The 10,177-nt window shown below is 59.4% G+C and overlaps 2 protein-coding genes across 2 annotated transcripts; both read right to left on the reverse strand.

Moving 5' to 3' along the window:
* Nucleotides 1–1,587: 1,587 nt before the first annotated feature.
* Nucleotides 1,588–2,919, reverse strand: CUNH12orf76 (chromosome unknown C12orf76 homolog). The gene is made up of 2 exons (XM_062615994.1): nt 2,782–2,919; nt 1,588–2,649 (listed from the first exon to the last, which is right to left on the reverse strand). The coding sequence occupies exons 1-2, from the start codon at nt 2,876–2,878 to the stop codon at nt 2,564–2,566; spliced, it is 183 nt and encodes a 60-aa protein (XP_062471978.1). The 5' UTR covers nt 2,879–2,919; the 3' UTR covers nt 1,588–2,563.
* A 578-nt stretch (nt 2,920–3,497) lies between these two features.
* On the reverse strand, nt 3,498–10,177 carry LOC134162096 (sodium-dependent serotonin transporter-like). Its single transcript, XM_062615580.1, has 13 exons — nt 9,821–10,177; nt 8,024–8,158; nt 7,709–7,928; nt 7,341–7,479; nt 7,005–7,139; nt 6,369–6,472; nt 6,063–6,190; nt 5,865–5,977; nt 5,546–5,677; nt 5,323–5,422; nt 5,052–5,152; nt 4,219–4,386; nt 3,498–3,794 (listed from the first exon to the last, which is right to left on the reverse strand). The coding sequence occupies exons 1-13, from the start codon at nt 10,002–10,004 to the stop codon at nt 3,714–3,716; spliced, it is 1,740 nt and encodes a 579-aa protein (XP_062471564.1). The 5' UTR covers nt 10,005–10,177; the 3' UTR covers nt 3,498–3,713.

Genomic DNA, 10,177 nt, shown 5'->3' on the forward strand with positions numbered 1-10,177 from the left:
CTGGTTTATCTGCATTATTTCTGTTCATCTGAACGGCTCGGGGGGTCATGGGGGGAACGTTGGCTTTCAAGGGGGGGGTGGCCTGAAAAGGGCATTTGCATCGTTCCACCTGACCAGGAAGGCCATTCCCTGTACCAGGAGCTGCTTTTCCTAAACCCCAGCTTCCCTCTGACACTGTATGTATGGGAAGTGTCCTCTTAATCCTCTGTGTGTGCTGGAAGAACAAAGGTTCTGCACAGCATTGCACTACATAAATTAAGTATTTTATTGCTAACACAGTAACTGGAGTCCTTTGAAATAATGACCTGCCTTTTTGTACATCAAAGGTGATGTTATGGCTATGGAGTTATCAAAGGTAGCTCTGGTGTAATCTGAAACACAGACATAATCCCTGGAACCACGTTGCTGATGCTTTCAGCCAACTTTTGCGTCTCCCTCGTTTGGAAACCGATGGACCCATGGCAATGAAAGGAAGCACCATGGGACTCCTGAGCTCCTGTTTCTGTACCTGCCTTCGTGTGAGTAAGAGGAGAGGAGCAGCAGAGGGTGCACAGTGTGTTTAATGTTAATGCTGTGTAAAAGCTGAGTCCAACCTGTCTTTCCAAGGAACCTCGAGGCTGATGTGGGAAAGCAGCAGCTCAAACACCTCTAGTTCATTCCAGAACTACAGTTGGCTTTTGAAGTGTTTGAGATGGGTGCTGTGTCCACAGGGTTGATGGTGGTTGCATTTGGTTTTGAGACTTAACCACATGCTTTTTTCTGTGCTTTTTGGACTGTTTTAAGCATACGGGCTAATGTTCAACAGCAGCAACTGGTGGTGGGCTTAATGTGGATAATCCTTCTTACACTGCCTTGGATGTCTTTTGATTCCAAAATGGAATCTTCCTAACTGGACTTTACCTGTTTATGTCACTGGTGAGTGCACCACGCTCAGAGAGTGAAGTCTGAGGTCCTAGTTACCAGTTTCTTGCTGAAAAACACCCAAGAGAAGAGGGGCTTTGCCCAGTGCTGCTGTCCTGGCCCTGGTCAGAACTGAGAGCTGATGGGAAGTGAGAAGGGGACAGCTCCAGAATTAACAAACGGAACATCCATGAATAAAGAAGCGCCTTGGGCTGTTTAGTCAGCTTTTTATTTGTACAAAGAGACGTGGCAGGGAGCGAGGGATGAATGCAAACCAGCATGCCGCTCCAGGGAGTGCCGAGCTGGAGCTGGGAGCTGCATCCACCCGCCAGGAACAGCCGGTGAGGACTGAGAGGAATCAGCAGTAAGGACTCGGAGATCAGAGTGAAAGGGATCAGAAAGCAGCAGCCAGCGTTACCTTGCTTCCTCATCCATGTTTCACTTCAGGTAATACCTGGATCTGTTCTAGACCAGCCTCCTACTGGAGCATGAGCAAAGCAAATTCCCCGTTGCAATCATGGAGTAGTTTGGGTTGGAAGGGCCCTTCAAAGCTCATCTAGTCCAACCCCCCTGCAGTGAGCAGGGACGTCCTCAACTGGACCAGGTTGCTCAGAACCACATCCAGCCTGGCCCTGAATGCCAGCAGGCAGTGTCCTTTAAAACAAACTGAAGGGAGAACACATCGGATGCAGCACAAGGGTTTAGGGAACAGTCAGCACAGTCGTTCCAGAAGGGAAGTTTTAAAACACTAAATAAATTACTAGACAGACCCCCCTATGTTAAATAACAGGTATACTCAAGAAGCAAAATCCAGTTACTACTCGGAGCAGTGCAAATGAAAACAGCAGCATTCATACCAAGTGGGATTCCAGTGTAAACACCTGAATCTCTTACTGGTGGGACAGGGCTGGCTGGAGCTTCCCCACAAGGAACCTCCAGGAGCTGGATCCCGGTAGTGGAAACCCTCAGCTGCATCCCAGCTCCTGACAGGCTGGGCATGGACATTTGGTGCAAGGTGGGTTGGGGCTGTTGAGCTGAGAGTTAAAGCAAATACCATGGGGAATGAAAAGCCTGTCCCAGAGCAGCTACACCAGGAGCTGCTCCTGCTTTGGTGTTTCTGCCCTTAGGGAAACATGGACCAGACCCCGCAGCTGCCAAACTACAGTCATGGAATGGTTTGGGTTGAAGGGACCTTAAAGCTCATCCAGCTCCAGCCCCCTGCCATGGGCAGGGACACCTTCCACTAGAGCAGCTTGCTCCAAGCCCTGTCCCACCCTCAAGATTCATCATTCAAGCGAGGAACCGAGTTAATATGAACACAAAACTATATGTGGTGGAGCCGAGCACGCTGTGAGCAGCTGGCTGTGTTCTCCTGCCGACCCAGGGTGGTTCCAGGCACCGATCACTCCAGCACATCCTGAGGGACCAGCCTCGCTGAAACGCTGCTCAAACCCAGGCGGGTTCACTGCGGGAGGTCCGGAGTCAGCCTGCCGTGACTGCCTGCACCCGGCCATGCTGGTGCTGATGCAGCCACCCACCGCATCCATCAGGGCATCCTGTGGCTGGCAGGAGATGCAGCGGGCGGCAGGGCTGGGTACCAGGCGGGAGAACAGGGGGGGCACATGAGCAGCGCTTCCAAGGACGGAGCCAGGCTCTGGCGCCGCTACCGCCGCCGCACGGGCTTGTAGACGCAGATGGCCATGAGGATGATGGTGAGCAGCAGCGCGCTGAGGATGCTGCCGAGCAGCACTGCGGGAGGGGGACACGTTAACGGGCCCGCGCGCTGCGCACACACACACACACGCACCCCCCACACCCCGCATCAGCGTCAGAACCGACCCGCAATTAACGCACAGCGTTAATTAACGCCCCGGCCCTTACCCAGGTTCTGTTTCTGCAGCACGGCGAAGGGGCGGCCCCGCTCCGCCGGGCCCAGCAGCGCCAGGGCCGCCAGCGCCCCGCGCCCCACCGCCGGCATCCCGCGACGGGGCGGACCCAGCGCCCGCCTTTGTGCGCCCGCACCGGGCCCGCCTCTTCCTGCAGCCCGGCCCCGACCGCGGCTCCTTCCGGGGGAGCCGGGGCAGCGGGGGGGGGTTCAACGGCACCGGGTCCGCCAGCCCCCCCCCCCCCAAGCCGTGCGTGCCCCCTTAGTCCCCTGTGGCCCCAAGCTCCATGTGCCCCTCCAGCCCCATGCCCACCCCAGCTCTCGCTGCGCTCTGGGTGACCCTGACAGAGCGGCGCCGCCCGGAGGGGACGGTGACGGGCGCCGCTGCAGAGCAGCACAGCCTGGGGCTGCAGCCGGACCAGGAGCTGGTGCTTTGCCTGCACCGAGGTGAATGTGGGTTCTGGGAAGTGTTTAACGGGCGTAATCAGTGCGGAGGGATGCGGTGTTACTGGGGGGAGCGCGGCGGGTTCGCACCTCCCTGATCCAACAGCTGATCCAGTGGCAGCAGCTTTATTTCCCAGGTCACTCACGGCGCAGCTACAGGCACTCACTGCTCCGGCCGCGGCACGCCAGGCAAGGTCATAGAGCCCCATAGACGGCGTGTTCACCGCTGGGCAGAGCCTTCATGTGCACCGGGATCCCTCGAGCCGAAGGAGCTCCTTTGGCCTCTTCACTTCCAGCCCATGGGAGCCAGCGGTGGGCCCCGTGGTCCCTGCTGTGGACCTGAGAGCGGCACCAGGGGAGACGCGGGGGGGCGGTTTGGTGTGAGCAGGGCGATGGCAGCGGCTCTTGTGCCTGCCCCATGGCTCACGCAGGGCAGGGGCAGGAGGCCGGGGCAGTCTCTGCATCCCCTGGACGTGCCGCCGGGTTACAGCACAGGAGACATGGGCACGGCCTCTGCCTGCGGCGCTCCTGCGGCTTTCTCCGGCCAGAGGCAGACAGCGAGGCGCTGGGGAGAAGAGGCAGTGGGTTTCCTTCCTGCACCGGGGCCTGGTGCCGCCTTAAAGCTCCTCCAGCTCCAACCCCTGCCAGGGCAGGGACCCCTTCCACTGGAGCAGCTTGCTCCAAGCCCCTGTGTCCAACCTGGCCTTGAGCACTGCCAGGGATGGGGCAGCCACAGCTTCTCTGGGCACCCTGTGCCAGCACCTCAGCACCCTCACAGGGAAGAGCTTCTGCCTCAGAGCTCATCTCAGTCTCCCCTCTGGCAGGTTAGAGCCATTCCCCTTGTTTTATGCACCCAGCCCTGCTCCTCGGGTGTGATTTAACTGCCACATGAACAACGATGCTGAGGATGCATGAGCCATCTGCCCAGCTCACCCGAGTGGGTCCCTGCCCACCCTCAGCCCTTGCAGGGGCCATGGCATCGCCCTGACCTGCTTGAGTGACCCCGGTGTCCAGACGAGCTTGTACACCATGTAGAGGGGGATGCAGATGAAGGACGATGCTGCTATGAGGTACCCCACTGAGATGCTCCACTCAGGGTACTGATACTCAAAGAGGGTCAGCGGCGGCTGGTCCAGGAGGGAGCTGATCACTATGAACTGTAAGCAATGGAGCAGAGAGGGATGCTCAAGGGGCTGGACCGCAGCAGGAGATACCCCACTGCCGGTCACCAGCATGTGCGGCCCCAAAACCCACGTGCACGACATGGGTGGCACAAACCCTCCCTGGGGATGCTGCAGTGACACTTCCCAGCTGCCAGGCGTGGGGCTGGGAGGTCTTCATCTCACAAACCCCACAGGGACCGCGGCGTGCGCAAGCTGCACGTCCCCACTGCTGAACAGCATCACTCACTGTCTGCTTTGATGATAATTCCTCCCTCCTAACAACCACGGCCCAGCGCTCAGAGCACTAATTAATCCTCACAAGGCCTCTTCTCCGGCAGATGTGGTGAGATTAGACCCCTCTGCCTCTAAGCAGCCTTTGAAGTGCTGGGCGAGCTGCATTTCAAAGGGGACGGATCCAGCTCGGTGCTGTACCCGTGGCTGGCGGTGCCAGCACAAGTGTGGGACCAGGAGCGTGAAGTGAAGCTGTGCTTGTGCCGTGTGAGCTGCCAGCTCCCAGCTCCGCCCCAGAGCTGCCGAAGGGGCTGGAAAATGTAATTCCAGCTTGTGCCTTGGTTAACCCGGCTGCTCCCGGGGGCAGCAGCAGCGTAAGAGGCTGGTACAGGCCAGCCCTGCCTTTAATCCTGGCCATGGACACTCACCGCCAGCAGGGCCGGGCTGATGGCCACCCAGCACACCTTCCAGAAGACCCCCGGGGTGAAGCCCAGCATGGCTTTCACATCGTGGGAGAACCTCTGTATCCCTGCGGAGGAGAGGGCTGTCGCAGCACGGAGATCCATGGGGAGCACGGGCATGGGGGCATCCGTGCAGCGCCCCGTGCCCCATCCCACACGTGCCTCTGCCCCTGGCTCCCGTGGCATTGACTCACGTGCATGATGCAGGGGGGTTTGATGAACTGAGGGGGTTTCTTACCATAAACCCAGGACACAGCGATGGTTTCCAGGAGCACCACGGCCAGGATGGAGCAGCCAGCTCCAAACTCCTCCAGCAGCTTCACCACGTAGGCTCCCCCCTGCAACAGCACAGGGAGAGCGGCTGCAGGGCCCATAGGGAGCAGGGGAAGCCCTGCCCCAGGGGATGCTGGAGATAGGAGTGGGGATGCGGAGGGATGGGAGCGGAGCCCGGTGCTGCTCACGTAGGTGAGGGTGCTCAGGGAGCCCAGGAAGCACACGGTGATGAGGCCGAGCACAAAGAGCTCCCGTCGCCCAGCCAGGACCTGCGGGTACTCGTCCATCACGGCCGTGATCACGGCCTCCAAGCCCCCGAACTGCAAAGGAAACAGCAGAGCGGGGTGGAGAAATGGGATGTGGGGCTTGTGCTGCTCCCTCGGACAGTCTGGTCCCATCCTGTCCCCTCTCTCCCTGCCATGCTCGGCAGGCTGCCCTCCTTCCCGAGGCCACAGCATCCCCTGTCACCCACCCACTGTGAGCCGTGGGACGCCAGCCTGCACCCACCGTGCTGTCCAGCCCCAGCGTTATCATCATCACGAAGAAGATGATGGCAAAGAAGGTGGATCCCACCATGTTGGCGATCGCTTCAGGGTAGGTGATAAAAAGGAGGCTGGGCCCTAGGAGGGGACAGGGGTGCTGTTCCCCGGCTGCTCTGGCACACGCAGGGGCAGGACGGGGCAGCTGTGATGGACGGAGGGGAACCTTTGTCTCTGGCGACATCCTCCACCTCCACGTCCCTCATCTCAGCCATGTAGCCCAGCACGGTGAAGATGACGAAGCCCGAGAGGAAGCTGGTGAGGCAGTTCACTGCGCTGGTTACCAGCGCGTCCCTGCAGGGCAGAGAGCAGGGATGTGTCCCATGGGAGAATCCCACCCCGGTGCAGCATCCCCAGGGGTTCCCTCTGCAGCCGCACACACCGAAACCACCAGTGAATGGGGCAGGATGCTCGGCCCGGCGCACAGAGGCTGCGGGATGCAGCTGAGCATCCCGTGGCTGCAGGAGCTCACCGGTAGCAGTTGTTGTGGAAGGGGTTGTAACTGGCCAGAGCGAGAAGGACACCGAACCCGGGGCCCAGGGAGAAGAAGATCTGCGCGGCAGCATCCACCCAAACCTGGCAGGAGAAGCAACAGGCAGAGCCGAGGCTACCCCACGGCGTGCCCACCCCACGGCATGGGGATGAGGTCTGCGTTGGCACATGCTGCCAGACCTCTCCTGCCTGCCCCATTCCCCTGGGAGCAGGGAAGCTGCTGTGGGATGGAGGGGGCTCATTTCCACGCTGGGCTCCTGCAGCAGCAGGATTGAGCATTAACATCTGTGTGTGCCCGTGTTTGGAAGGGGATGAGATCGAGGGGAGCCCCGAGCCCCCCATGCCTGCTCCTGCCAGGGCAGCCTCAGTGCTGGCAGCGGGTCCTGATTCTCTTTAATGAGAATTCTCAAGTGCTGCCTGGTAATTACCCCCAGGAAGCCCATTGTGAGCCCAGGGCACAGACAAAACCCGGTGGTGATGAGATGGGTGATTCAATTACAGATTTACATTACAAGGGCCTGTCGGGGCCTCTGTTCCTGTAGGAACCAGGGCCCCATTGCCAGACTCATGGTGTCTGTGCCAGGGTTTGGGCGCTGGGGTCCCACCGTGCACTCACCGCAGTGCTCAGGAGCTTGCCCCAGTCCGGGCGCAGGTAGAAGAGGACCCCTCTCCATGCCCCGGGCAGGGTGGCCCCTCGGACCAGCAGGATGAGGAGGACAACGTAGGGCAGCGTGGCCGTCACCCACACCACCTGCAGGGAGCCAGCCCTCAGCACAGGAGCACCCAACCTGCCCGTGTTGGGCACGGCGAGGGCTGGGAGCACGGGGAGGAGGCAATGGTTGTGTTTGAGCAGGCAGGACCCCCCCCAGGGACCCTACCGGGGCTCGCTGCGTCCCGACTGGCCGTGGTGGGGATGCTCAGCACACGGATGGTGCTGGGTTCTCTTTCTTACCTTCCCAGAGGTTTTCACCCCTTTCCACAGGCTGAAGTAGACGATGGTGAAGATGAGGAACAGGCAGAGCAGCAGCTGCCAGCGGATCCCCCCCACATCATACAGACCCCCGGACTTCTGGACCTCCAGGACCTTCCTCCTGCAGGATGGGAGCCCCATAGCCAGGGATCAGCACAGCCAGGAGCAGACAAGTCCCACCTCACCTCTCCCCCAAGCACACCCATAGCGGGGACCAGGAGCTCCCCAAGAGCATCCCCACGTGAGACCCTGCTCCCTGCATCCCGGCCCTGCTCCCCAGCACCTGAATGCCTCCAGGGGGATGTGCCCCAGGTTAAACACCTCGTCCACATACAATGTGTTGTGCTTACGTGTAGAACTCTTCAGCGGGGGACCTGGAGAAGTTGGTCCAGGTCACGTTGCTCCTCCCGAAGTAGTTGGTGCAGTCGGGTGTGTTCCAGGGGTTGTCGCAGCTGGCCCAGGGCAGGGAGCCCGAGAAGGACGAGCACAGGTAGTAGAGAGCCCAGGCGATGATGGTGTTGTAGTAGAAGGAGACGTAGAGGCCAATGATGCAGATGGAAAAGCCGATGCCTGGGGATAGAGGGGAGCAGGCTCAGGAGCCGGTGCCGGTCCAGCCCTCTCGGTGCCCAGCCCGAGTGCGTGGCCGTGGCCTGGGGGTCTCTTACCTTTAAAGATGGGGCAGATGCGCTTCCAGATGGGGATGGCGCCGGTCCTGTGGAACTGCCCCAGCGCCAGCTCCATGTAGAAGAGGGGAACCCCTCCGAAAACAGCCATCAGCGTGTATGGGATGAGGAAGGCTCCTGTGGGGCGAGGAGCAGAGCGGCAGTGACCAACCTGTGCCAGCACCTCAGCACCCTCCCAGGGAAGAGCTTCTGCCTAAGAGCTCGTCTCCATCTCCCCTCTGGCAGGTTCAAGCCGTTCAGTTTGAATGTTGTCCTCATCCTTTGTCCTCCATCATCTTTACAGGGTCACACTCGTACCCCATGGATGTTTTGGACCTGGAGCTGCTCTCCAGGCTCAGGAAAGCCCTGCTGGGGTTAACTGAACCCCAATGGCTCTTCCACCGGGAGCCCTCCATGTGCCGGTGGGGCACCCCCAGCATCCCCCTGTACCCCGTGTGCCTGGTGGGGCTGGCCCAGCCGTGCCGCATTGCTATCGATATCCCTCGAGGATCCCCACTCCGTGTGGACCAGAAGCAGCTCTGGGATCAACCCGTGCATGGGGCGGGTGAGGAAACCTCCTCCTTGAACCACCTCAACACGGAGCAGCTTCAAGTTCCCTGCCAATCCCACGGGAGTAAATCCCAAATAGCTGTGTGTCAGCGTGGGCACCCGGGATCCCCATCATAGCCTTGAGTGTGGTACTAATGATCTGCTCCTCATTTCCCAGGCACCAGAGGATGCTTTCAGCAATTTAACTGCACTGCAAACAGCACAAAACTGGAATTCCTCCTCTTTCATTTCCACACAGGGGCCCTGCTCTGCTCTGCTCCGCTCCAGCTGCAGCACTTTATTTAGGTGTCATTTACGCGGGGTGGTTTCCCTTCACAAAGCTTCTGCATCTCAGCTTCGTGTTGATCCCTCACAGGTTGAACCCCCTGAGCACCGGCTGCGTGCCCCTGCTCCATGGGATGAGCCGGGGGCTGCAGCAGGCGCTGGGATGCTGGCAAAGGTGAGGTTAGAGTAAGATCTGCGTTCCCAGAGCCTCAAGATCATCAGGTGGGCGGACCTCCCAGCCCGGATTTAGGGATTCTCAATCCTTGCATGCAGTTTGGACCGCAGGAGTTTGCTCTTTGTGATCCTGGAGCTGCTAACGCACTTCTGAGGAGGGAATGGCACCGGGAAGGAGTGGAGAACACCGGTAAGGAGTGGATAACACTGGGAAGGAGTAGATAACACCAGTAAGGAGTGGGTAACACCAGTAAGGAGTGGGTAACACTGGTAAGGAGTGGATAACACTGGGAAGGAGTGGATAACACCAGTAAGAAGGGAATGGCACCAGTAAGGAGTAGATAACACCGGTAAGGAGTGGGTAACACTGGGAAGGAGTGGATAACACTGGGAAGGAGTGGGTAACACCAGTAAGAAGGGAATGGCACCAGTAAGGAGTGGATAACACCGGTAAGGAGTGGGTAACACTGGGAAGGAGTGGATAACACTGGGAAGGAGTGGATAACACCAGTAAGAAGGGAATGGCACCAGTAAGGAGTGGATAACACCGGTAAGGAGTGGGTAACACTGGGAAGGAGTGGATAACACTGGGAAGGAGTGAATGGAGGAGGATTTTGGATGAAGAAAGACACAAACCAGAGAAGAGCCAGAGGTCAGGAGGAGCTGGGTCGGTCTCTAAACCGCCCTGTCCGGAGAGGAAGCAAAGGAAGGGAAACAACAGCGAGGTTTTTGGCATCAGAAAGATGAAACCCAGGTTTCTTTGGAGCCAAGAAGCCTTTGCAGTGTCCTTACCCCCTCCGTTCTGGTAGCAGATGTAAGGGAACCGCCACACGTTGCCCAGATCCACAGCGAACCCGACGACCGAGAGCAGGAAATCCATCTTTTTGCTCCACTTGTCCCTGGGGTGGGTTTGTGGCCCCGGGGCCGTGTCCTGCCATGGAGGGCTGGCGCTGGGCACCGGGCAGGGCTGTGCCATGCTGCCGCCCCGGCGGATCCTGCAGGATTCAGGCTCAGTAACTTGGGAAGGGTTTTCCGTGCGGCTGATGACAGCTCCGAGGAGGGGAGGGTCGGGCTGACGGCGCTTCCCCCCCCTCCCGCTGGACCCAGGGCTCCGGCGCAGCTCCCTGCTGCACACATGGAGTTATTGAT

Source organism: Pezoporus occidentalis, unplaced genomic scaffold (assembly GCF_034315485.1).
Source record: "Pezoporus occidentalis ecotype Australia unplaced genomic scaffold, CSIRO_AGI_Poc_V1 ctg102, whole genome shotgun sequence".
In the NCBI taxonomy this organism is placed as follows: domain Eukaryota; kingdom Metazoa; phylum Chordata; class Aves; order Psittaciformes; family Psittacidae; genus Pezoporus; species Pezoporus occidentalis.

Bases quoted from the DNA above. Each gene is read 5' to 3' on its own strand.
- CUNH12orf76 (XM_062615994.1), bottom strand. From the start codon at position 2,878: ATGCCGGCGGTGGGGCGCGGGGCGCTGGCGGCCCTGGCGCTGCTGGGC. The intron at 2,650-2,781 runs GTAAGGGCCGGG...CCCCTCCCGCAG, and splicing joins GCTGCAGAAACAGAACCTGG to TGCTGCTCGGCAGCATCCTC.
- LOC134162096 (XM_062615580.1), bottom strand. From the start codon at position 10,004: ATGGCACAGCCCTGCCCGGTGCCCAGCGCCAGCCCTCCATGGCAGGAC. The intron at 7,480-7,708 runs GTAAGCACAACA...CCCATCCTGCAG, and splicing joins CCCGCTGAAGAGTTCTACAC to GAGGAAGGTCCTGGAGGTCC. The intron at 5,423-5,545 runs GTGAGCAGCACC...GTGCTGTTGCAG, and splicing joins CCCTGAGCACCCTCACCTAC to GGGGGAGCCTACGTGGTGAA.